At 52.0% G+C, this 27,286-nt stretch overlaps 1 protein-coding gene across 2 annotated transcripts; it reads right to left on the bottom strand.

The window, feature by feature from the left end:
* Positions 1-1,943: 1,943 nt before the first annotated feature.
* Positions 1,944-25,432, bottom strand: Wnt9b (Wnt family member 9B). 2 transcript variants are annotated; one of them, XM_085695884.2, is made up of 4 exons: positions 25,340-25,432; positions 8,228-8,484; positions 6,583-6,848; positions 1,944-5,892 (listed from the first exon to the last, which is right to left on the bottom strand). In XM_085695884.2, exons 1-4 carry the CDS (start codon positions 25,417-25,419, stop codon positions 5,419-5,421), a joined length of 1,077 nt encoding a protein of 358 aa, XP_085552010.1. In that variant the 5' UTR covers positions 25,420-25,432; the 3' UTR covers positions 1,944-5,418. The 2 variants fall into 2 exon arrangements, with proteins under 2 accessions (XP_085552010.1, XP_048301847.2); XM_048445890.3 differs by lacking the exon at positions 25,340-25,432 and having other exon boundaries at positions 8,228-9,202.
* Positions 25,433-27,286: the final 1,854 nt, after the last annotated feature.

Raw genomic sequence — 27,286 nt, 5'->3', positions numbered from 1 at the left:
GCTCTCAGAGGTGATGATGGCTTGGGCTTCTATTGGTCTCAGGGAAGCTGAAGTATTGGAGGTATTGGAGTATCTTAACAACTGTGAATCCACAAATGAGTTGACAAAATGAATATGCAAATATACGTATATACACATGTGTGCGCGTGTGCACACTCACACACATGCACAGGTGTGTGTACATCTGTATATCTATTTATTTTGGTGTGTATATGTGGGGGGGTGGGCACACGTGAGTGTGGAGACCAGAGGAGGACATTGGCCAGCTTCTTCTGTCACTCTCTTCTGTTTGTTTTAAAATAGGGTCTCTCGCTGAACCATAATCACCATTCAGCTAGGCTAGTTGGGCAGCAAACCCCAGGATCTGCCTATCCCCCACCCCCACCCCCCAATACAAGTATTTCAGGCACATGTCACCATGTCTAGTTTTTAAGTGGGTACTGGGGATTAGAACTCAGGTCCTCCTGCTTGCACAGCAAATGTTCTTACTCACTGAGCCATCTCCCCAGCCAAGACTAAGTGTTTTGTTTTATTGTATTTTTAACATAATTTCTTCACTGAATCTTTAGGAATTTCATGTCATGCACCCCCAGTTCCACAACATGCGGTGGAAAGAACACCTCGAGTCTGCCTGTCGGCAGAAGGGACAGACCTTTGTATCCCAGGAAACCATTCCAGCCTCACTTCCCCTGGCTGTGACAGGGAGGAGGCCGTGTGTCAGGTGGGGCTCGAGTGAGAAAGACGACAAAGCCCTGCACAAACTGAAGCCTGCTGCTGTGTGCAGAACCTTCTGCCATTTGTCCAGAACCAGCTGGAATCCATGCCCAAGAGCATGGGGCCTCAAACATGTTAGGACGGAATACAGAGGAAACACGGGTACCCTTGGGGCTGTCTCCCTCCCTGAGGACCCCAGGTGAGGCAATGTAGCCTTCAGCAGGGCTGAAGAGTTGGGACAGGACAGGTCTGAGCTGGGAGGAAAGGACTGTTTGCTCCCCGTGCCCCGACTCGCTGCTTCCACCTCCCTTGCACCGGAGCCCCGGGAAGCGAGGCTTTCCAGCGTGTGCGGGGAAGCAGAACACTAAAGCTGGGAGTCCGGAGCTCATGCGGAATCCATTGTACGGCTGTGCTCCCTGTTTGTCCTCTCAGGCCACAAGCTCCTGAAGGCTCCCACTTTGCTCTACATGATCCCCATTCTCCCCGTGTTGGAGGCCACACAGTGGGGCCCCCGCAAATATGTTCAGCCTGCTCTGATTTGAGGGGCAACCTGGGTTAGATGATGACATTATTTAAGGCCTCTGTTTACCTGGAACTTATAACAAGGGGTGTGTTCTTGCCCTACCTGCCCAAGAGAAGACGTGGGAACATTAGGAGGAAAAGACCTCTCTTTTGGATGCTGACAGATCTGCGTTCAGCCTGGCACTACTGCCTGCTGGAGGCCACGAGGAGCGTTCCTATCTCGCAATCTTTATTCTTTAGCCAGGGCAGGTGGCAGCGTTTACTGGGCAATTGCAACAAACTGTGATATTGCAACAAAAAAGGTACAAATAGGACCAGGGAGATGGCTCAGTCAGTAGAGTGTTTAGCCTGCAAATCCAGGACCTGAGTTCAATTCCCAGAACCCACATAAAAAGGCCAGGCTTGGTGGTGGTGCACACTGGTAATTCCAGCTCGGGGAAGCCAGCAAGCCTGGACTACTTGACAAACCCCAGACCAGTAAAAAGACCTATAGAACAAGGAAGAAGGGGAGAAGGGGGAGGGGGGGAAAGGGGGAAGAAGGAAGGAGAAGAAGAAGAAGAAGAAGAAGAAGAAGAAGAAGAAGAAGAAGAAGAAGAAGAAGAAGAAGAAGAAGAAGAATTCTATATGCACTCACACACACACCCACATGCACCTGTACACACTCATGAACACACACACACACACAACAATGACAAAGGAAGCACAAATAACCAGTGCATAGTTTATTGGTTTGTTGGCTTTCTTCTCTCCAGCATGTCAGCCCCATGAGACCGGGACTGGCTCTTGAGCACTGTGGCACCCTACCACCCAGAGTGTCTCCCTGACATCCATTAGGAGCTCCCTGGATAATCACTAGGAGGCAGAATGGATGTGTGACAGCCCTTAACCAAGGACTTCCGTTGCGGTTCTCATATGTGCTCAGATGGGAAGTCCCAGAAGTTCACGGTTGTTGAGAGAAGACACTGATATTTAGGGCTGGCACAGTCTATGCGGTCGTCCTTCTGCCAGACGGCAGAGGGTACCGAACAGCTGGCTCTATCTAGACCAGGGGACAGGTTCTGTATGTCCATGAAAGCCAGGTGAAAACATGAATGGCTTGCGGAAGGGCAGGGGACACTGGGCCAGCTGGGGATCCCCATGCATTCTGTTGGCAGCCAGTCAGGATGCCAGTCCCATTTGCCTGTGTCACTGATTCTCAAAGAAAAAAATCAGAAATCCAGTGGGAAACAACTCATTTGTAAAGGGAAAACCACATAGAGAAAATCAAACTCATCCATGGGCTGGGAGGGGCTGGATGCTATAGCCTGGTCCTCTTGGGCGGTGTGGGCTGCAGGACCCCCAAGAATGACCTCCATGGGGTCTTTGTCTCTCCAGGCTTCTCAGGAAGTCCCAGTTCTGAGACATGAGATTCAGCTTGTTGGAGAAACTAGCATGCCGTCCAGGGGGAAAGGCCAGGGTCACAGGCGGCAAGGACCTCCCTTAGTTCTCAGGCTCAGAGTGAGATTGGTGGCTTCGGCTCTCAGAGTAGGTCCGCTCCCCCCATTCCTGGGGTGTGTTCAAGTCAACATTCACCCACTGTCCTCCTTCGTGTGACTTTAAGCACAGACCTCCACCTCTGGGCCAAATCTGGGAAATGGGTACAGTGGTTTGGCCTCATCTAACATAACCTCACGGGAAAAATGGGGAAATCAAGGGTGAGTAAAGACAAAAGCATTTCTAAAAATGGAAAGTGCCCATCTTTTTTGTCCTTTGTGAACAACACCCTTTGGACAGAGCAGAAAGGCCCCTGGGGCCCAGAGGCGGAGAATCTGCAGACTTCACAAGAAAGCTCCTGCTCAGTCTCAGGAGCGATGTGTGCTCCCAGGCTCCAAGACAGAGTTCCATGCGACACAGCAGCTGTGACCTCCCTCAGCTACCTGGCATCCAGTTCCACGAGCGCCCCTGACAGACGCAGTTGCGTTTCCCTAGAGGCTCCTGGGTAAACACGTGAACCCCACGTATGGTGACCAAGAGATAGAGAAGCTATATAAATAACATAAATACTTTCCCATATATCTTAGCTATATAAATTATTTCCTAAAAACTATACGTGTGAGGTAGGCAGAAATACCCTGTGAATGTCTCCCTTAAGGTTCCAGTCTGAGGGGCCCCAGCATGACTATGGTGGGATTTTACGGGGGAAGAAGAAAGAGGCCATGGAGAAAGAAAGGAAAAGGAGGGAGAGGGCCAGTTGAGGGTGCCCTAGGGCATCAGTGTTAATGACCAACCACAGCCTAGTTCAAGCCCAGCTTAGACGCTTCTGCACCCCCATCCCTCAGACCATAGAGTCAGGGCATAGGTGGTACGGTTGTAGATCAGAGTGCTCTGCTCCCCAAGTTGTTTCAGGCTCCCTTCTTGCCTGTGTAGCCTCCAGGCAGAGCAGGAGTGGGGGTCACAGAGGAGAAGGATGCCTCAGGTTACCAAGGAACAAGTCAGTCTTCGGCAGAAAGATAGAAAAAAAAAGCCCTCAGTCTACTTTTCCCCTCCAGGCTGTCGGCGGGCTTCCTCAGTCAGCAAAGTTGTTCCAGGGATGGGTCTCAGTCACAGTGGCTCTTCCCTGGAGCTTCAGCATCAGAGATCCTTCCAGCCTTCTCATGCTGCCCTGGGCCACTGAAGATAGGGTGGCCCCTTCTGACCCCTAGAGCCTCCTTCCTGGAGCTGGCGTGGGTGATGTTCGCTGAGCACCCACTGATTCTGAAGCTTCCTGTTCCTGTAGAGGGGTAGTAACCCCAACAGGGTTCGGGCGGAAGGAAACTCACAGGAGGGTGCAGCGCAGCAGGCCAAGCGGCCAAAGGCTTTCCAAAGGAGGTCACTTCCTCCTGGTTGGCCTCAGGGCCCTGCTCTGGGGAAGCATACAGCCTCCAGCAGTGACCCCAGTGAGGTCCCTGTCCTGGGCTGGAGAGATATGCAATGCTCCATGAGAAGCCTGTCCCTGCCCAGGCTATGTGTGGGCGTCTGTGTGGGCCTGCGCCCGGGCACTGCTTTCTCACCTTTTACAGAGGACCTTAGTGGGGGACATTAAAAATGCCTACTTAATCCATCCACAGTCATTCTGTTCCTCTGGTAGGAGCCCAAGCGAAAGAGCCATTAGTAAAAGAATGGAACCACTGAAGAGAAGGTTTAGCAAAGACTTAGCCAGGGCAAAAGCCTGAACAAGCAGCATGAGAGTAGGGAAGTAAGCAGACATGTGGTTTAGGGGCCAATCATTCTTCTGTGTTACTAGTATGGATGGGGGCCTCACAGCTCAGGAAGACCCCGGTCACAGGGAATTGGTAGAACACTCTCCAGGGTGGTGTTTCAGTAGAGCCTGCCATATCTCATCCAGGCATCAGGACACTGCCTTTCCTCCTCTGGGCTGTGATTAAAGGTTCCTTTAACCACCAAGGAGAAGAGAAAGGGTCACTGTCTCCCAGACGCAACCCTGGTTGCATTATCCGAGTCCCACTGTGGAGATTGGCTCCGGCACTGCCCTTCTTATGAGCATTAGGGGTCTCATTGAGCAGAGCTGAATGGCTGTGGGGGACTCAGCTTTCAAGACAAGGACACAAGGAGGCAGCCCTGAGGGCCAGGACATAAGACTTCAGGGTACACAGGCTCTGTGACCTGAGCTACCCAAGCCTAAAAAGCTTTTCTTGCTCCCAATAAACATCCGGAACAGTCTTCAGGGCACAAAGTGTTCCCCATCCCCACAACCAGGGCAGGCATGTGACACCCAGAGCTCTCTGCCATCAGAGTGGGTTCACAACAGATCGGCCATGCTCAGCTGAATGCTCCCCACTCCAGCTGGCTCTGCCTTCCTCTTCCATATCCGCCCAACTTTTATTGGCCTTGAGACAGGAAGCTGTTTCCTTCTTCCGGCATAGCATCGCTCATGCCCTACCCTGGTCCTCATAGATTCCCCTCTCTTCTCAGTCTGTTCTGATCCAAGTCCTCAGTCAGGTTGGCGATCCTGGGACTCAGAGGCAGGGCTTTGTTTCTCTCTGCTGAATGGTGAGGAAGGCAGAAGGCAGGCCAAGGATCTGCTGGGGGAAGAGAGATGAGGGACGCACTCTGGTCCACGGCCTGTGCGCTGGCAGGTAGGTGCTTGCCGGAGTCCTGTGTGATGGGAGTCCTGGCAGTACCACAGTCTCACCTGGTGGAGGCCTAGCGCTTGCAGGTATACACCAGTTCCTGTTGTGCACACTGCTGGCACTCCACATGGCAGCACCACTGCACCTGGCAGTGGCAGGAGAAAGCCACCATGCGGCTCTGGGTGTCGTAGCCTCGCCCGCAGCACAAGCTGCTGCAGCTCGTGTCCCGGGAACACACCCGGCCTGCCGTGCCCGGAGAGTACTTGCTAGGCCGGCAGAAACTGGGAGAATCTTCCATGTAGACCAGGTCCCCGGGGCGAGGTGCCAGGCCTTTGGCAGACCCACCTGGCTTAGCAGGTGCCCATAGCTCCAGACGGCCCAAAGCCTCGTTGGTGGCACTGGATACCTTGACAGCCGTGTCATAGCGTAGCTTCAGCACGGCGCCAGTCTCGCGAAACGGGGAAAGCTGCTTCCAACAGGTACGCACGGCGCAGGAGCCCGACACGCCGTGGCACTTACAGGTTGTTCTCAGACCACTTTTCACAGCCTGAGGAGAAAGGCAGGATGGAGGGCTGTCAGCGCTTCCAGCCTGTCCCGCCATGCCAGTTCCGACAAGGAAGCAGGAAGGCTCCCGTGAAGGCGACAAACAGGACTAGTTACAGCGACCTAAGACCTTCAAGGTTTCCCTTCCCCTAGGCAGTACACTCCTGGGCAAAGGCAGTACAGACCAGATCTTAGCCGACAGCGTCTCCACTTGGCCCAGAGTTCTTGTGCAGTGTACAGCCGGCACAACTGAATGCGCCAGGCCAGTGTCCTAATAGAACTGAAGCTCTGGTCCCTTCCTGCCTTCTCACTTCCGTAGACCTAGAGAATCCTCGCTCTCGGTTCTCTCCTGGCTGTGTGACCTCAGCTAGGTCCCTCCCCTCTCTGGGCCTCCTCTCTCCTCTACTTGCAAAATGGAGGAGGCCTGGTGGCTGTCGTATTGAAGTCATCAAATGATGCTGGCTTTGTTGTTGGACTGGGGACTCCTTTCCTGTTTTATCAAGGTGTGATGCCACGAAGCCTGGATCCACTACGATGCTGTCTAGGGGTTTGTGCCCTTGGTGCCCAGCAATGTTCAGAGGAGGTTCACTGACAGGGGTCTCAAGTTCATCCTGAGGCATAGGTAAGCTGAGGGTAGGGTGATGACCTCCCATGGATCTTGCTCACTGCCTCTGCACCCTGGTATGGCACTCACCTTAATGCCCACATGGGTGTTGTGGGCATCGACTCGGGCCCGGAGGTCCTTGCTTCCTCTCTTGGGGCCCAGGAAGTTGCTTAGGAACTTGGTGCTGTACTTCAGGTTGTCACCACACACGCCCCACTGCCAGGCCTGCCTGCTTTCCAGGCCTGGGGAGTCATCGCAGGTGCAACGCTCCATGCGCCCAGCACTGCAGGCCCGGGCCAGCGCATGCGTAAGGGCAGCTGCAGACATTGCGTACAGGAAGGCTGTTTCCTTGAAGCCTGTGCAGGAGGAGAGGAAGCTCAGAAGCCGTCTGCAGCCCTTTGAAGGTAGGAGTGGGGTGGGGTAGATGGTGGGTAGGGTGAGGGAGTGGGAACCTAAGGATACAGCGGTGTGAGGCCTTCCTGTTACCTGCCTTTCAGACTCAGGCCAAAAGCTGCCCCTTAAATACCTCCAGACTTGCTCTGAAGCATGTGCCCAACTCTCAGGGCAGCAGGGCCGGGCTGCTAATCTCAGTAACTTATGCAAAAGGTGATGTGGGCACCTGGGCAGGACCAAGCTAAAGCTAAACAGTCATCCTGACATCAAGTGCTTATGTGACAAGCTGGACAGCCTGTTTCAGTGGGTTTCTGAGCTGTCTAATGTCTCTCAAGTGTCCTCTGCCCCCAAAGACAGAACGGGGGGTCCTATCTGACATCTACCCAGCACTGGAACAACCACTGTACTCACACATTTGGAAGGGGACCCAAACCCTCTGCTCTCTGTATCTGGGACACTGGTGAGAGCTGAAAAGAAAGGGAAGCAGGCCGCTCGCTGCATCTCAGACCCTCCCTGCCATAGAGAGCCGCTGGTCTGGGGCAGGGGGCAGGGCTGTCCCCCCCTCTCCGTGCATGAACATCATTGCATTTTTCTAAAACTACCCCCCACCCCGCTGTGGATCCAAGCAAGGTGTGCTTCCTTCATCACACCTACAATTCCAGCACTTGGGAGATTGAGACAGGACAATTGCTGAGCATTTGGAACAAGTCACATAGTTGAGTTCCAGGCCAGCCTGGGCTACAGAGCCCTAGTCTCCCAAAACGACTAACAACAACAAAAGTGTCTGTGTCTCTTCCATGTGGCAACGGAGTCATACTGTGACCCATTTTCTCTTTCTAGAAGGTGCGCTTTCCAAGGGCGACTGGGTCACATTCAGCCTGTGCCTCTGGCCCCTTGCATAGCGCCTGGCTCACTGCACGCTTCTGCGGATGCTCAGCAGATGGATGATGGGGCGGGAGGAGGATGAGGAGGAAGGGGGAATCAGGTGGGAAGGGGAGGGGGGATGAGCATCGACAGCTGTGATGAAACTGTAATGAAGGGTGACAGATGAGCGTGTGGACAAAGGAATCTGCCTGACTTGCACATTTGCATCACTTAGTAGGTGGTTGGGACCACCCACCTCCTCTGTGCCTCTTCCAGGAATGCTGTGTCCTTTCCTCTCTTGTGTTATCTTTGTTCCTCTGTCCCCCAAACGACTGTGCCCAGGTAGTCAGCACAATAAGGCCTGGGCCTAACCCAACTCACCGCCCATAACCTCCTGCCAGCCCTCTTTCTCCCTCCGGTCACGCTGGCTTTCCCTGTCCTCCTCCTCCCTCCAAGTTCTCCCTGCCGTCCTCCCCACCTCTCTGGAGCAGGCCAGTCCTCCCCTCCAGGCTGCAGTTCCATCGCTCCTGCCTGAACTGGAACTGACATTCCAGCAGCCCCAGATGTGCCGCATCCCTCAGGGTCTCAGCCAGGCCAGGCTCCCTCCTGCAGAGCTGCTTCTGCCGCCGGGACAGCTTCAGCAGGTCACACTGCTTCAGGTGGGCACCAGCCTGTGCCGGGGCTGCTGCTGTGCCCAGGCCTGGGAAGGGCGTCAGGACATCACGTCCTGTCAGACTGGAGAGGGTGAAAAGGGAGATGGTAAGCTTGGGGTTCCTGCCTGTGGAGGGCAAAAGTTCACCCCGCAGGGATGGAAAGAGGCTGTCTTCATTTTTTACCCCCTGGGATGGCATGCCGGTCCCATAGGGGTGATGCCCCCATCTTATAGAATAGAAAACCAAGGTACTTATGTAGCAAGGATTGGTGTAGAACCACAAACCCAAGTTCTCTGGATTCTCGTCTGTTCTTGTCTATCCTTGTTCAACTTGCCCGATTGGGAAAGTCATCCCGAGTGCCTGGACACACAGAGTCAGGCTGAATGTGGTGGTGCATGCCTGCAATCCCTGCACTTGGGGATCTAAGGCAAAAGGATGCTATGTGTGCAGGGCCAGCCTGGACTACACAGCAAGATCTGTTTCAGGCAAACACAGATTTCCAAGTCCTGCATTTGAGTGTTCTGTTTTGACAGCTTTGGAGCAGGGTCTGGAAAGCTGTACTTTTGCCACATCCCCTGGGTGGCTGCTGTGCTTAGGCAAGTATGGGAGATGTGATGTGTGGCATTACTCACTTCCTGGAGAGGAGTGCCACCTTGCTACCAGGGTTAAGTACAGGGAGGGCAGGCTGAACACCAGCCAAGGCCCCTGTATCCCTCTGTCCCTTGTGTTATATTGCTGCCCAAAGAAGCCCACGACAGTCTAGCTTGTTTCCCGGATCCCAGGGAGATCATCAACCATCTGGCCATTTGGTGCCTGGTACAAATAGAAGCTTGGGAAAAGGAAAAGGGAGTTGGAGGGAGGGAGGGAGGAAGAGAGGGAGGGAGGGAGGAAGAGAGGGAGGGAGAGAGGGAGGGAGGGAAGAGAGGAAGGGAGAGAGGGTAGAAGGAAAGAAGGGAGGGTGGGAGGGAGGGAGGGAGTCTCAAATCCCAGACTTCATGATTTATATCCAAAGTCATGGATCCCAGAGTCAAGCTGCCAAATTCTAAGCCTAACCCTGCCATGTCCTAGCTGCAACCTTGAAGCCTTGGCTCCCTCCTTGGCATACATAAACACTAATACCCTCGCCTCCCAGGGGTGCTGTAGGATGGCATAGAAAGCACAGGCTAGCCAGAGAGGCTTGCCGCCCTGCTGGCTGGCACTTCCTTTTCTTCTCTTGCAAGATGCCTTGTGTTCGAAGTAGGCAGTGTCTCCCTTTGCCCTGGCAAGTATGGGAGGCTTTGTGTGAAGGTGGCATGTGGCTTAGATGGTAGACATGACTGGCTGGTGGCAAGCTGTGATCCAGAATTAGAACTGTTCTATCTCCCTGAACCTCTCTCCCTACGACACGGATAAATGCTCATTGTCCTCACCCTGGTGTATACCATGTGGATGGAACACACATCATTTTCAGACCTAAGCTAGAGAGAGCAGCTCCCTTCTTCAAACGGTAGCCTCTCAGGCAGGGTAAAAGAGCAAAGGTGGGACCAGATGGGGGCTATCAACTTTTCCACTGGATGTAGCACTTGTCACCTTTGTTCGTGCGCCACTAACTAAGGTAAGCCCTGTGGCCAAGCCTGAGGAGTCAGAGAGGCCCTTATCCCACAGAGTTCGGGGCACTAGCTCTACTGCTGGAGTCGCCTGCCTCAGCCAGGCCATTTGGCCAGATGCCACAGCCTCTCTGTCTGCTTGAGAAGTAGGGAGCCTCACTGGAAGGTGGGGGTCCTGGCAAGGTCCCAGGTGCCCCTGTGGATTCCAAGTCTATCAGGTGCGCCCAACCCGGTGTGGAGCATATCTCTGAAACACTGAGCGCAGACAGATGCTATCGGCTCCCCCGAGCCCAGCCTGTACCCGGCTCCCCTCCCAGACGCGGTGAGGGCAGGGGCCCGTTAAACATTAATCAGGCAGGGGGAAAATGGGTAAGTTTCCAGTCCACCAGGCCTATACCCAGACCCCTCCCTGCAGCCTGGCAGGAAACCCTCGGAGCTTGACCCTGGGCAGGCAAGAAGCAGAGCCTGAGGTCAGGTCCTGCTGGCGAGGCCCCGCCTAGAAGGTTTCCAGTGTGGAGGGCAACTCCAGGGCTGCAGGGAACACAGGTCATGTAGCCTTCAAAAGTTTCTCTTCTCCACACCGGGGCTGGGTGAGGGATAGCTGGCTCACACAATTCGTGTTTCAGAAATTGGGACTTCGCTTGTAGAAGCAGATCGGCATACCAAAGAAGAAAACGGTAATGATGGGCATTTTGGCCAATGGAGCTATGCATCCTTTAAAGCCTGTTTCGTATTCATTAAAAAAATAATAATACTAGAGGCTGGGAAGTGACTTGGTGAGTAACAGTGTTTGCCTTGGAAGCATGAGGGCCTAAATTCAAATCTCCTGAATCCATGTGAAGTCAGGCATGATAGCAAGCGTCTGTAATCCCAGTGGTCCTTACAGTGAAATGGGCGGTGAAGGCAGAATAGTATAGCCAGTTAGCTTGGCACACACAACAGCAAATAACAAAGAGACCCTGACTCAAACACGGTGGAAGGCAAACCACAAACCAAGGTTGTCTTCTGACCTCCATGCTGCAACATACATTTTCCCACACACACAAATATGCAGTCACACACACAACACACACACACACACATACACACACACACAGAGTTAGGTCTAGGAATGCAACCCAGTTGATAGGGTATTTGTCTAGATTTAGTCCTGGGTCCTTTTTTTTTGTTCCAGCATAGATTTTCTGTGTAGTTCTGCTTGTCCTAGAACTCGCTCTCACTTGGAAAACCAGGCTGGCCTTGAACTTGAGATCTGCCTGCCTCTGCCTCCTGATTGCTGGAATCAAAGGTGTGCACCACCACTGCCCTGAGCAAAAACATTTTTAATCTGGTCATGGTCCATCGTCATCCTAAACCACAGAACAAGCTGTAAGACGGACATATAACTCAGCTCTATGGTAAAGTGCTTACCTAGCATGATCTAGGTTTGATTATCAATATCTGAAAAATTAATTAAAAGAATGGATATTATTATTTTACCATTATGATACTATTATATTCTGTAGTATATAATACATTAAAATATTGCATTCATTATATTGTTGTGGTATATATACATATATACATGCCACTTTTTGAGCACCTAGTACTGAGGACTTCAAAATATTATGGACACATAATTGAGTTTTCTGCCACTCATTCCTTCTGTCTATCATGGTTGCCATATGGTCCCTGTCCATAACTGTGTTTCACATGACCAGGCTGGCCTCGAACTCAGTTGCTCTGGTCTACTGGTTGGATCAGGGATGAACTGATGACCCTGGCTGAACCAATCAGCCTTTCCCCTGGGGATTTAGAATTTGAATAATGAGAGCACACTCTTGCTTTCTCTTCCTTTCTCTCCTTGCATCGCTGGGCCTGAGACCCAGAAAAGAAACAGAGGAAGCTGAGCCGAGGAGAACGAAGGAACCAAGTGCTCTGAGCATGGCAGGGGGAAGAGTACAAGGGAGGATGCAGGAAATACCTCTGGCTTGGGCCCAGAGTCTCCCCAAGGATCGCCCTGCTCTTGCCTGACACGCTTACACTGGAGAGTCATGGCTGGGAGCTGCTTGGTCTCCCTGAGGTCATCGCCCTTTGTTATTACATATTGTGCCTGGCTGTAGAATCAGAAATCTCCAGGCTGCGTCTGTGGCCCTGCAAACACTCTCCTACTCAGCAACAGGCTCCGGCCCTTTTAATTTCATGTAATAGGCCCCGAGATTGATGGCTCCAGAAGCCCAGTATAAAGTCCGTTAACTTTATTAGCGGTAATGACACTTAGTAGCGATTAATGGTCAGGAAAGGCAGCCAAGCACACAGAGGCCTCGGGCCCCACCGGGCCCCAGTCTAACCAGAGCTGTTCTCAGAAAGGGTTCCCCATAATTTTCATGGGGTTCCCATAGGGCCTAGGAGGGCCCCTAGGGCTCAGTGTTGTTTTTTATATGCTTTCTTTGTTGCAGTTTGGAAAATAGTCCTTTTGATGAAACAGCACTACCACAGCAAGTGGAGAATTTGGCTATTTCCTTACCAGGCCTAGTAAGGTCCCCTCTGCTCACCTGTCCCGTAGCACCTGATGTGTGTTGTGTGATATTTTGATTGCATTCTGACAATAAAATTTGCTTTGAGTCAGAGGGCAGAGCTAGTCACTAGCTGACCAAAATTAACCATAGTGGTTTTGGAGGACAGAGGACAGATAGGAGACAGGATCTCAGCCCTTTGGATGAAGGAACAGAAGAGATAGGAGGTCACTGATGGCTTCTCCGCTGCCTCTCTAATCATTCAGGTTCTTACCCTGATACCCAACTCTCAGTTTTTTATTGATAAAGAATAATTAGATAAACACATCAGATGTGGACGGTTCTTCCAACTCACAAGAATTCTGAACACTAGATGATAGCCTTTTTAGTAGCCAGCTGGTATGATATCTGGCACCCCAAGTTCAAGGACCCCACCTTCCAATCAGCCACATGTTAGCTGAGACACTCGGGAGCGAAACGGACAACCAAAGAAAGGAAGACTAAAGGGGTCTGCTCTGTGCCAATCAGACACTCACACAGGTCACAATGTCACCTGTGAGCAGGATCAAGATGACAGAGGAGGCAGAGCTTATGGGCTTGCTAAGTAGCCTTTGGTACCTAAGGGACAGCCGTTCCTTAGGACTTCTGCCTGACTCCATGTCCTTGGGCCACTGGGACCACAACCTGTACTCTGGCCCAACGAGGCTTCCCACTCCTGTCTCCTACCGCCACCTCGATTCCTGACCTCTCTTTTTCTTTACAAAACAACAGCCTATATGATCAGCTTTCTTCTCTTCATTGCCAGTGTGCTGTGTCCCTTGGGTCCCAGCCTGGGTCCATGGTCCCCAGTACTCATGCTGGTGATAGATAAGAAGCCCAGAGGATGAGACAGCCTCTGGCTTTGACTCTTAGGCGAGACCAACTGTTTCTATCCCCAAATCTCTGTCCACTGCTGGCCCTTCCTTTCCCAACCACAGGTCTGGTTAAAGCTGCCCCATCATGATGCCCCTTCAGGAAGCAACAAAAAGCTACTCGTGAACCCCAGGGGCCACTCAACACCACCCAAAAGAAATAGAACACTAACCAATACTCCAGTGTGGAGAACCCCAAGACCTTGTGTCCCCCAAACCATTCTGGCCTGAGTAGTCTGGTCCCAGACCTTCCTCTCATTTGAAGGTGACCTCAGGGATGTCATCCCTGGGCTTACTCCATTTCATAAGCAAGTATACACACTGGCAAGGCCCTGTGCCTCTGGGTACCTGGTGTATGAGATGAAGACACCGCAGTCTCTGCTTCTCAGGCTTGTTGATGAGGTCATGCTAGCTAATGTCTTGGGAGTTCCTAGAACGGTCCCTGGCACACAGTCAGCTCCAGGTAAGCGTTTTGTTATTAAGCACCAACTGTGTACATGGTGCTGACTATAAGGACATGGTCCTGCCTTCCAGAGGCCCACAACTTAGAGGGAATTTGGTTGAACTGAAGAGTCATCTAGACTTCTAACAGTCCAAGGACCCAGATAAAGAAGAAAGCTTTGAATCAGCCTGACTGCCTGAGGAAGAAAAAGAGCTGAGGAGCACTCTGTCCAGGTGACAGCCTGACCTTGGCCGGGTTCACCTTGCCAGCTGCAGTGGGAGGCAGAAACATTCCGGGCTAGGGAAGACAGCTGTTCTTCCAGCTGTTTCTGCTCCAGATGATCTGTGGGTTCCAGTAGAGGCTGTCCCAGCATGTGGGTGGCTGGGTGGGATGGGGAAGAGGCAGGTGATATCCATGGGATTAGATTAATGCTGGGGTATCTGGACTCCTAACTGGAGGGACAAGGGGCTGAGCCTGGTACCAGGGCCTGTGCCAAGTGCAGGCTGCTGCTAAGAAGCAGGAGAGCCTGAACTGCCTGGGGCCTTGGCCACAGCCCTGCAGAGCCCCATTCGATGCTCCTGATAACGGCTTCCGCTGCAGGGCCATTTGCATGGTCAGTGCTTCCTTTGTGTTTTCATCTTGAGCATCTTGGGGCCCCATCCTGGCTCTGCCTGAGCCTCCGCGCACACCCACACCCATGTGTACACTCCCACACCTGTGCACACACTATCTATCCCCCCTTCTCTCTCCTCTCCCCAGCAGGGGGCAGCTCCATGGGGGCAGTACCTGCCTGGACACTGGCCAGTCCTTCTTAAAAGAGAGTATCCAACAGCCACCTCGGGCTTCTCACCCCAACTTTGTCATGCCCTCCTGGGCATCTTCATCTTTGGATCCTTTTCCTGAGGCTCCTGGGTCAGCTTGCAAAGTCCCTCATGAAGACATCTGTACTTCAAAGCCTGATTTGATTGGTGGGTACTCTTCCCACCTATGCTACAGCTCTCCGATCTTTCCTCCCATGATGCCTCATTCCTTCACTCACCAAGTATCCTTCATGGAGGGCCCGCCCACAGACAGAGAACCACTTGCTACATCTCTCCCTGGCTTCACGCCCTACTCCCTCCATAACTTTAACCTCATACATAGCCCAGAAGCATAGCCCTAGGGGATGGAGCTGGCTACAGCCTCCTACCTGGAACTCATGCCGATGCTGGTTCCCTACTCCGGTCCCTCCTCAGAGAGAAAAGAGCCTGGCCCAGCTGTGGGCTTTGTCTCCACACTTCCTGTCTCCCAGGCTGTGAGCTGAGTACGGCATTATGGAGCTGCTGTAGGAGCTGAGTGGGCAGATAACATTTTACATCTCTACAGTCTCCTGATTTAGAGCCACGGGTTCAACATCTGCAGAGGAAACACTCCCACGCCCTGCCCCTCCCTCTGCACAGGCGGAAGCTGGGACAGGCCTTTGTTCCTGGCAGGCATCATTCAGGTGGCAAAGTGGCCATAGAGGGTCCCAAAGCCAGTCCTGTGCAGAGGGAGTCTTGGCCTCTGAACATCTGGAATTACAAGAATCTCCCAGGGCATTGGTTGGTACAGACAGACATCCCTGGGACATGACATGTCAGAAGACATCTTCTCATCTGGACCAAAGGTTTTGCCCAGGTGACTCCTGGGAATATTACAGCAGCTGCTGGAGAGGGTCTGATGCCCATGAAATTCACATAAGATTTATCATCCAGGGTGACTATGGCAGGGGTGGTCTCTGGTCCACATGTCCTGGAAAGTTTCTGCCTAGTCATAAGAAGGTTTCTAGGAAGCAAAACAAGCCGGCCAGTACCTGAGGTGTGGGATGTTTCAGAAGGGGCCTCTCAGCACTTTCTCCCAACCCTTCTGGGTAGCTGGGAAGATGGGGAAACGGGACCTTGATTAGGGGGAGGAAGACTCTCCCTTTACAAGGCATTTTCCTGGTCTGAAATTCAGTCTCAATTCAGTCTCCTCAACTGTAAGCCAGAATAAGGTTTCAGTAGAGGTGGCCTGTCTCTTCAGATTAAAGTAGGAGAGTACAGCACCAGAGCCTCAAAACTAAACTTTGTAAGTAGAGAGAGAGATGAAAGGGGGGTAGGAACAGAGGGAGAGGGAGGGAGGGAAGGAGGGAGGAAGACAGAGAGAGAGAGAGAGAATAAATTCAGTCTTAAGCTTAGCTCTGAAGACAAGCTCCCCCAGTTTCTTGGGCATACAGGCCCCAAGGTACTCTGGGAAGAGCAGCATCAGGGACACATAGGGTAGGTGTGCTGTGCAGAGGTGAGGGCAAGGAGTACATCCTCTTCCTCCAGCTCCACCCTAACTGTGAGATCCTGGCTCCTAGGCTGAGGGACTCAGCTAGGGGATGTTGACCAGCTCACTAGCCTGGCAAGCTCCAGAGTGTTCCCTGACTCTGACTGGCACCCTCTTCCCACAGGCAGACGATCCATGCCCACGCATGCTCACTCTGGGCCAACAACAGTCCGTTGTCTGTTGTCGAGGGCTCAGGTAGAGCTGTCACTTTCCTTCTGTGGGTACTAGAGATGGCTACAGCCACTACTCTCTTCCCTCTTCTCCAAGGAGAGGAGAGGCACCCCACACCCAGCCAGATAGCTACCCCTAAATACTCAAGCAGGCCCCTAAATACCTAAGCAGAGCAAGAATAGCCCAGGGCAGCCTGGAGAGTAGGGGGAGTTCAAGATGCTCTCTTGGGAGTAGAGCAGGACGCCAAGAGCTTCCTACCTTGGCTTGTGCTGACCCCAGCAGGGCTGAAGCAGAGGGCTGCTCCCCTCAGGCCAGGCTGGGATAGGCTCTTCCCACCCTCCTGCCAGGCCTATCTCGGTCCAGCCCCTGTACCTCTTTTCATGCTGCCACCCCTGCTAGCCAGGTCTTTTCCTAGGTTCAAAGCCTTCGTGTCCCCTAGAAACGTTTCTAGCCACTGCCTTTGAAAACACTTAAGTCAGTAATGCAGGAAGTGAGAGAGGTGACTCTGGGGCACTGGGTGGCACCCAGGCCTTCTCCAGGAAGTCCTTGTCTGACAGTCCCTTCTCCCCATCTTTGTCTTTTGCCACCTTCATGCATATAATGCCTTTCATTCTATATGGTTGGCTGCATTGTTTCTCCAAGTCGTAGGTGAACTCTTTGGTGGAGGCTGGCATTTCTTGGTACCTTAGTGGCTACCCCTAGCTCACCATTCCCCTAAGAGAGATGCTCCTTAGACACCTGTTGGCTACATCAGCCCCTGTTGTTCAGTGTAGTTCATGCTTCCCCTCAGCCTCACTAGAACTCACTCTGATGGTGTCCCCCATAGTCTTGCTCACAGGCTGCAGGGCCACCCTCTCCAAACAAATGCAAATCTCTAGGGAAGATATTGGGAAGGGGCAGGGCTCTGCAGGAGCCTGTCCATGGCCATACCCTCGCCCACACTCACCATGATTATTTCTGCACTCTCTTCCCAACACCAGACTTCAGGGTCCTCTGGCCCGAGCCATTCAGACCCTGCAACGTCTCAGAGAGCTAGGCCAGGTCCCTCTGAACTTCAGATCTTGGGGTTGAGATATGCTAGAGCTCCCTCCAAAACCGGCTGAGGACCAGCCGAGAAAATGACCCATGTTTCTTTAAATGCAGCTTGCACAACCCCTCATGGTGACATGGTACCCCGGGGTCACAAACCTTTATCAGTAATCCAAACTCCGGAAGGCTCAGTGAACCCCGGGGCTTTGGCACAATTGGGATGAACTTACCCACTCAGAGTTCAACCCAAAAAGTGTTATGCTCTTTGTTTATCCCAACCTATTAATGCTCCCCATGAAAATTAACCAAGCGTCTGTCTCTAGGTGCTGTGTTCTGTGGGAGCAAGTACACCGGATGGCCTCTCTAAGCCCAGAGGCAGTTTGAATTGCAAACCATACCTGGCCCGGAAGCTATTGTGATGTCAAAGCAGACCCTCTCTTCTTGCCCTACTAAGTCTATCCTGGCTCCTGCAGCTTCTTCCTCCTCTCTTCAGTCTTCATCTCTCTAATGAGGGGTCCCAGACGGAGGCAACCACCTGACCTAAGAGCTCATCCCTTCCCCAGTCCATCCTGCTACCCATGAAATGCCCGGAGTGGCCGACTCCAGGAGCTTGAATGGCATCCCCTCTCTCCTTCTTCACATCCCGTGCTGACAGAGGGAGGTCAGGGAATGGTATGGGCGTGTGTGAAGTGCAAGGAGCCAAGGATCTGCAAAAAGAAATTTGCAGTGGGCATAGAAGGGGCACAAGGGAAGGGGAGGGCCAGCAGGAGAAAATGAACACTGTCTACTGAGACATTCACCACAGGACAGGGGTGACATCAAAGGCTATAAGGACAGGACCCAGCTAACAACAGGACCCTAAGACAGCTCTGGGCACAGGGAGTTTGAGAAAACTAGAGAAGTGAGCACAGGAAAACTTGGATAATAAGAGCTGAGGACACGCCATGCAGGAGGCGCTGAATACAGGAAAATAAAAGACATAGCAGCAGTGAGCCCCAGCTGCCGGGTACAGACAGACCCGGTGGAGCGGGAAGAACAAGGCAGGGGCAAAGAGGTCACTCAGGATTCTCACAAACCAGGTTGAGTTCAGTCTTGGCACAGCTAGCCGCTCGCCGTGCGACTCTGGGCGAGCCCTTGGTCTGTGTACGCTTTCTCCACTTGGCGGTATAAGACGACAACATGTCGGCACCAGCCTCCTGGGGTATCACAATGATAACGTGGCATCCTGCACAGAAAGTGGCCAGCTTGGGAAAATTTGCTTTGCTCCCAGTTATAGGACAGTTGGGAGAAAGATGCAAACAGGAACAGATGAGCCCAGAAACATTCCTTAGCGGGATGTGAGGCAGTCCACAGACTTGTCACATGCTTTCTGTAAGGTATGGGGTATAGGTGACATTTCAATACTTTTTATGCATGTCTGAAGGTGGGCATTGCAGGGGAATGGAACCCGGGGCCTTGCCTATGCTCTTGACAAGTGCTCTACCACTGAGTCACACCATCATCCCGGTGTGCAGTAATTTAACCCTCACAACAACCCTGAGAGAGAAAGATTAGCCCATTTTCGGTACTGATGTCAAAATGGCTGACTTGTCCTGTGTCATTTAGTAAGTCTCAGTGGAGGATTTGAACTCTGATCTGCGTGGCCCAGAGTTCAGTCACCCTGGCTGGCCTAGAACTAACTATGCAGACCAAACTGGCCTTGAACCCACAGAGATCTGTCTGTTTCTGCCTCCCAAGTACTGAGAGCAAAGGTGGGCACCAGCACATCTACCTAGCCCAGTGCCTCTTACATCAGAGTGGCGGTCCCCAACCTTCCTCATGCCGTGACCCTTGTTCCTCATGCTGTGCTGAGTCCCAATCATTAAATTATTTTTATTGCTACTTCATAACTCTAATTTTGCTACTGTTATGAACTGTAATGGAAATGTCTGTGTTTTCTGATGGTTTTAGGTGACCCTTTTAAGAGTTTATCATAAAGAGGCCGTGCTCCATAGGTTGAGAAACGCTGTACTAGAGCGCCGTGCCCCATAGGTTGAGAAACGCTGTACTAGAGCGCCGTGCTCCATAGGTTGAGAAACGCTGTACTAGAGCCGAGCGTTGCTTATTCTCATCTTGCTCAGGTTGCTACCAGCATAGGAGGAACCCTAGTTGATGATTTGGCACATTTCCTGAGACCAGCCAACTCCCAAAGGCACTAATATCTCATGCTCAGATGATTCCAGCAGGAGATGATGCATGCTCAGCCTCCCTTCCCCCAGTCCACTTCTCTCAGGAAAGCTACCACCATTCGCTGAGGTGACTGGTTTGACCCAGAGCTCGAGGCTAAAGCACTTGCCTTGGGGATCACGGCTCAAGCAGGGGCAGGTGACCTGAAGTCCTTCCCGTAGACACGGTGATGGCTATCAGGGAGCCTGCCTTTAGTCCATCACTCCACAGATGCAGGGTTTCCTTGACTTTCCCCCTCTTACCCTGTCTTACTCAGGGCTCAGTTCCCATTTCTAAAAGTATGGGAGGTGAATTAAATGAAAAATGACGCTATCTAAATATGGAAGACACCTTAACATTATCTGTGAGACCTAAGCCAGGTGTGGTGGTGCAGGCCTGCAAATCCAGCATTCGGGGGTTAGGGGGCTGGGGGGCAAAGGGCCAGGGTTTTAACACCAGGTTTAGGAATATCATGAGTTTGAAGATAGTCCAGGCTCCTGAGACCCCACCTAAACCCCTTATCCCTGTCCCCCACATAAAGAATGTTGCAAGAGAGCTATACACTGGGAACTACAAAACAGCTTTGAGGGCAACTTACAAAGCCCTGCGTAGACAGACATGGGTTGTCGAGGAAGCAGACTACTCCATCTTCTGTGACTTGGTTTCTACATTCAGTACAGTCACAATCAAACTCCCAGCAGGCTTTTGTGCAGATGCTGAGAAGTTGATGCTAAAGTCTACGTGGAAACACAAAGGATCTGGGCAGCCAGAGCAACTTTTGAAAAGCAGGACAAAGTGAAGGCGTTTGTGGCACTTCGTCTCTGACTTACTCTAAAGCTCCGTGTGGGAAGCGGTGTACCTGGGTCTCTACTCCATGCCATGCATCCAAATTCACAGACTTACGTGTGAAAGTGGAGTCTGCAGAGCATCCAGAAGAAGACATGGGGGAAACGGCATACAAGAAAAAGTAGACAGTACGTGGGCTGTCATCAAAATTCAAAATCTCTGTCTGGCCTGATACCCCACCACCACCACCACCTTTTTCTTTTTCTGGGGATTAAACATAGGGCTTCTCGTATCCTAGGCAAGTGCTCTGACACTAAGCTAGATCCCAGTTCTCTTTTTGAGTCAGGGTCTCACTAAGTTGTCCATCAGGCCTTGAACTTGTGTATCCGCTGCATTAGCCTGAGTAGCAGGAATCACAAGCCTGTTCCCCTAATCCTACCTCAAACTTCTGCTCTTTAGAAGTCTCGAACCAAAGACAGGTAAAATATTGCCAATACTTTTTGACAAAGGACTTGTGTCCAAAATATGTAAAGAGAACCTACAGTTGATTAATAAAAAGATAACCTCCTCTAGAGAAGATATTCTAATGACCATATAAAAAAATGTCCAACACATCATTCACCAATAGGACAATACAAATTAAAGCCACAATAAGATACCTAATAAAACAGCAACAATTAAGTCAGAAGAAGGCTAGTCACATGCAGTCGCTGGAATGCTCAGACATTCCTGTGTAAATGGCATAGCCAAGTTGGCCATTCCCTATAAATTAAACATACACCTAGTAGGTGACCCACAATTCAGTCCCCCAGACAGTTACCGAAGAGACATGGAAATATATGTCCACAAAAGAGGTGCTCATGGTGCTCACACCAGCTTTTTTGGGGAACAGCTGAAAACTAGAACTAACTCAGATGTTCATTAATTATGAAATCAAAAAAATGTGGTATGTCCAAATAAAAGAATACTACTCAGGAGTCAGGTGGTGGTGGTGCACGCCTTTAGTCCCAGCACTGAGGAGGCAGAGGCAGGCGGATCTCTGTGAGTTCAAGGCCAGCCTGGTCTACAGAGTGAGTTCTGGGAGAGCCAGGGCTACACAGAGAAACCATGTCTTGAAAAAAAACAAAGCAAAACAAAAAGAATAAAGAGGAAAGAGCTGCTGAAATACGTAACAACACAGAGAAATCTCAATGAACGGTATCTACAAATGTATAATAATCATGGTCAACTCAAAGAAATTGAGGTGTATCCATTTGAAAGATCTAGATAGTGTTCTTAAAATGAATGTGGTGTATTATATGTATCAAGAACTTGGGGGAAAATACAGGTGATGTTTCGTTTTTTCCATGAACCCACAAGGACAGCGCCTGAACCGTCACGCAGAGAAAAGGCCTGGTGAGCTGGTCCACTGCTGGCCAGTCATCTGGGCTCTCCCAGGGTGCTGTGACAACAGAGAGTAGGCCAGAGCTCAGAGGCCAAGTTTTTCCTGACTCTGAGATGTCTGTGATCAAGTCTCTTGTCTACAGAGTCCTTAACACCTGGAGCTCTCAGGTCTCCTCACCCTGACAGACCTGGAAGCTCAGGGGTTCCTAATAGTGTTGTGACTTAGCCTTGACTGACAGACAGGCACACAGCTTATGTGGTGCTCTCTGCACATGCTACATCCCATCACCCAATTTAGTCCTGAAGCCACCCCAGGGGCTTTATCTTCAGACATTGCTCCAGAGTGTATACATCTACAGAGGGCCAGAGGGACGGACGGCCATGGGTTATCATCCTCAATGATGCTGTCTATCTTTGAGATAGGATCTTCCATTGGGCTGGAGCTCATCAATTAGGCTAAATTGGCTGCTCAGTGAGTCCCAGGGATCCTCCTGTCTCAGCCGCCCCAGCGCTGAGACATGCCACCACATGTAACTTTTTGACATGAGTGCTGGGGATCCGAACTCAGGCTTTCATGCTTGTGAGGCAAGTGCTTTGCTGATGAGCCATCTCCCAGCCTTGTAGATGCAGCTTTCTAAAGCACAGTTGACTTCAGCGGTCCTTTGCAAGTGTGTGGCCTCTGTACTGGTGGTGTTCCTTTCTTCTCTAGGGACACACAGAAAAGGCTATGAAAGCACAAGCCTTCGAGTCCCAGGTCTGAATCCCAGCCTTGCCTACTGCTGACTGTGTGACTCTAGACAAATATTTTAACTTTCTGGGCTATCACTGATACTAACGCCCATCTTCAAGGCAGGTGACCAGCTTGGGCGATGAAAGTCCAACAGGGTCCCTACTAGGCATGAAGTGCTCAGTGTAGGCTTGTCCTTGGCATTCCAGCCACCTCCTGTCCTATTGTTATCCTTTGAGAGTCCATCTGACAGGTTAGAAGGCCACGGAACCCTGCCTGCATCACTTTGAGGAATGTGTGACCTCTCCCACTAAGGCTGAGAGAGTCTGAGAGAATTCATCAAGCAGAAGAGGGAGGCCACTTTCCAACCCCCAGCCTCTGCAGATGCTGTGCCCTTGGGACATCACACAATGAGGACAGCTTATGAGACTGTTCCCTGTCCAAGACAAAGAACGAACGTTAGGCAGGGTCTGGTTTCTGTCCTGTCCCTAATTGGCTGTGTGACACCAGGTGACTTCTCTGGACTTTCTGGCTGTTTTCTACCTACCCAGGAATTGCTTTGAGGGTCCTATGAGAGTAGGGGCTTTGTGCAAAAATAATTTATAGACTTCTCGGCTTTGTTACGTCACTATTGTCACCACTGAAGCGGGTTACAGGCAGCAAAAAAGCCACTGCTTGCTCCCTGTGGCTTGGGAGGGGGACACCTGATCTGAAAAATGGGGATAACAGGAGACCTTTTTGAAGCAGGGGGTTGACCATTCCTCACTCTGAAGTCTTTGGCTGCGAAGACCCCAAAACGACTGGGACCAAAATTGCCGTCACCTGCTCTCCCCATCGCTGAGCCTCTTTCATCAGGAAATAAAAGACGGCATTTCATGTTATACTTAGAAATGAGGCTTCAAAGGCGTCTGACCTAAGGACGGGTAGGCACATTGCTCCACGGTCTCACTAGAGTGTGGATGACGGACACCAGAGGAGCAAATGCTGACGGGAAGCTAGGAAACCTGGTCCCACTAAGTCACAAGAGAGTTTGCCCCCACCATGGAACCTACCCATTCCCCGGGCCCAAACATTTGACAACATGAGGCTTGCGTGTGCCTTTTCAGCTCTCCCAAGGGGGTTTGACTACTCAACCCCTCACTCTGGCTCTAGACATAACTAACCTTCTCTCTCCCCTCTTATTTTCAAGGTTGTCCCTTGCTCCCCTGCCCCCAAATTTGTTCCCTTTCAAAACACCAGCCGGGGTGGCCCAGGCCTCTTGGGACCCCCCTCTCCTCCTACCTTCTCTGACCTTCACTCCTGCCTCCAACCAAAAACCCAAGGAAACAAAAGGATCACGGTTGCTGTCACTTCCTCCTCCATTCCTTAGACACTGTCAGGTCTGGGATACCGGGAACCCTCCTGGTTTCCTAGACCAGCATCCTCAATAGTTGGATGATTATTGAACGCTAGCCACTATCCTATGAACTGCATAAGCGCTGAGCCAGGCACTGTTATCCACATTCTACAGACCAGGCACTAAGGAGCAGAGTCGTTAAATGGGGCAGTCAATGGCACAGAACCCTGAAGGTGGCAGGATGGAACTCAGAGCTTGAGTCCTCTCCTTTCGGTCACGCCCACTGAGGGATGTTCTTTCCGGCTGAATCTATGCCTGCTGCTCTGGGGGTGGGTCAGAAGGAGAAACTGAGTCCCCAGCAACTGGGTAATCTTCTCTGGTCATCATTAACTAGGTCTGCACTAGGGTTGGGATTAACAATCCCTCCCCATGTATTTCAGGGGAGGTTGTTGCTTATAGCCCAGGCACATTTTAGCCAGGGGTCGTGACCTGGAAATTAACCTGCAGTCCTTACTCCAGCCTGTGAGGTTGCCCCTAGACCCTCACATGCCCTCTGTGGTGGCTTCCTGAGAGCAGCCTCCGGCCAGTTGCCTGCTGCGCTCAGACTACGCTCAGACTACCAGCCTTGCCTGACTAGAGGTGAAGCAGTCAGAAAAATGCTAAGTTTAAAATTAAGTATTTGGAACCTGCCTTGGGTGGAGATCAGGAAGGTAATTTTAAAATCCATAATCCCTGCCATCACCACCGCCAGCCCAACCCTCACCAAGTATCTACAATTCAGGTTCAGGACATTTGCAGACAAATGCCATTTTACTTCTTCCTTCTGACCATCTCCCTCAGGTTCCTGCCCCACTTTCCAGTTGCTACCACAAACTGTAATCATTTTCTTACACCCCCAAATGGGCCTCTTTCCCTCTCTTTGCCATGAACCCTAGAATTCACGTCCCCACTCCTGCTTGGGGTTTAATTTGATCTCATCTTCTCAGAGAACTGTCCTGCAGTCCCGGGATCTCCCAAATCCTTGGATCAGCAAAACTCTCAGCGCTCACTCCCGCCCCCCCGCCCCTACCCACCAATCCCTCCACCCAGCCAGGTGGTTCAGGTCCCAGATCTGCGGGGAGAAAGTGAAGGATACAGAAATCTCAGGCTAGGAGTGTGCCTGGACCGAGCCCAGGATGGGGACAGACGGGGCACAGAGAAAGTATCCGAAGAGGACACGGGAGCCGGAGCCCACACTTGGACCGGCAGGGACAGGGCATTCTGTGGGTATCAGGCCAGGATCCCAGGCGCGAGCAGCGCTTAGGCTGGAGTCTGACAGCCGCCAGGCTGAGAAACCGGGTGGGGCAGGAGACCCAGACTTGGATTCGGGAAAGGGAGGTGAAGTCTAAGCTCAGAGAGACAGGAGCAGAGATCGGGGCGCAAAGTGCGCCCGCAATGCGATTGGGGTCCTGTCTGGGTAAAGGGCTGAGTTCGGGGCCTCGCAGGGATTGGAGCCGGGGACCAGGCACGCGGAGAGCGGGGATGCGACGGGCACTGACCCGAAGTAGGCGGCGGCGGCGGCGGCGGGCAGCGCCAGCAGGCAGAGAGCGGCCAGGACCAGCGCGGGCGCGGGGCGCATGTTGCCGACTGCGGGCGCACTCTTGCATCTCCTCGCGGCGCCGCCACCAGCCGCCCGTGGGGCTTTAAACCCGGGTGGGGCGGAGCGCAAGCCTCCGGGAGAGTGAGCGGCGTGGCCGGCGAGCCCCCTCCCTGCCCCATTGGCCCCGCCGCGCTCGGTCCGCCTCGTTGTGGGAGGGGCCAGTACCCGGCCCCGCCCCGCCCCAGGTGAGCTCTCACCTGGAGTCGCGCCCAGTCCAGGACAGAGGGCAGGACGTGCAGGACCCAGGGCCTGGAGAGGCAGAAATGGGGGTTCTGGGGTTAAGGAGATATTGCCTCTCCCGAGACGGATGCAGGGGCATGTGAGCTCTGCTCCGAGCTGAATGGTGAGAAATGGGGCGACTCGCCGGGGCTCTACCGCAAAACCTCGTGGTTGGTCAGCTTTCTCTGCACAGGGATTTAGAAGGCTGTGAGTCCTCTAACAATAAGAGAAATTCACATCCAATGACTAGGAGAACTCTTGGTCAGATGGCAACACAGAGGGCACCTGATCTTAAACACAAGGCTGTGGTCATCAACGAGGTGCCAACAGCTGTGTTGACAATGCTGGCCAGAAATTCAGACTGTCTGGAGAGTGAGGTAGAGTCACAAAGGAAGGAGGGACTGGCCTCCCTAGCCATGTAGATGCCAGATTTTCATCAGACAGCACGCGAGTCTCCCCAACGCTCCCTGCTGCTTTTTAAAAGTTTGACTGCATTTCTTGTAAAGAAGCAGGGGGTGACATCAGTCTGGGAAGGAGACACATAACCAAACAAGCTTTCAAACATCTTTGGGAGTCTTGAACATCGGGCCAAATCAAGCAAAAAAAAAAAAAATCGAGCTTGTAATGAACGTCAAATCTTCGTGTCAATTTTCAAAGGAAGGAAGGAAGGAAAAGAAAGAAACCAGACATCGAGTTAGAACATTGGGTGACAGTGACCTTGGCTTTTGGGTGGATATCAGCATGATGGGGGCTGGAATTAAGAAGATTTATGTCAGTTCTGACACCAAGTAGTGGCAACAGAGGAAACTCAGCTGCCGTGAGCCTCTGGGCTGCTTCACTGTGCAGAGCCAGTTCACTGTGGACAGCCCAGCAGTCACATGACCCTTTGCTCTAACAGCTCCGTAGTCCTATCACATCTGGTGGTCCTATGTGTTGAGGCTGCAAGGCCCAGGGTGGGCTTCCGAGACCTGGAATTCAATCACGTGAGCATCAAATTCCAGATGTGAAATGGGAAGGATGGTAAATGACTGGCAAGATGTCTGTACAGATGAGATGTCAAGTAGAGAGGATGCCAGGCTTACTACACTTGCAGGCAGGAGCCCGCCCGGTGTTGGTGTTAGCCCTAGCGGGGATGAGGGATGGATGTGTGGTTTCTGGGACTTGCTGATTTCTGGGCTGTAGATGTTAATGTCCCCTCCGAGGCTGATTGTAAACCATTACTATGCTTACTAGACAGCATGGGGGAAGCATGCGCACAGCCAGCAGGGCAAGCTGGCTGGATCTAGCTCCGGTTCATTCCTTGTAAAACTGTCCTAACTCTCTGGAGTCAGAGGCAGGCAGATCTCTGAGTTTAAGGATAGCCTGGTCTATAGAGCGAGTTCCAGAACAGCCAAAGTTTGTCTTGAAAAGCAAAGCAAAACAAACTCAAAAGATTAAACAAAACAAAAACTCAGCAACAACAACAAAACAAACAAACAGGGAACTAGCATATGGGAGGCTCGGAGGAACAAGGAGCTCAGCAGGATCTGTGTGAGTGCTGTGGGCTGGAGTAATAGAAAGACACCAGCAAGTCTCGGTCACACCCACCGACACCCTCGTGTGGGTAGAGGATGAGGGAGAGAGTTCA

Source organism: Myodes glareolus, chromosome 9 (assembly GCF_982192425.1).
Source record: "Myodes glareolus chromosome 9, mMyoGla1.1, whole genome shotgun sequence".
NCBI classification, from domain to species: Eukaryota; Metazoa; Chordata; class Mammalia; order Rodentia; family Cricetidae; genus Myodes; species Myodes glareolus.
This window is presented reverse-complemented; position numbering and strand designations above follow the sequence as displayed.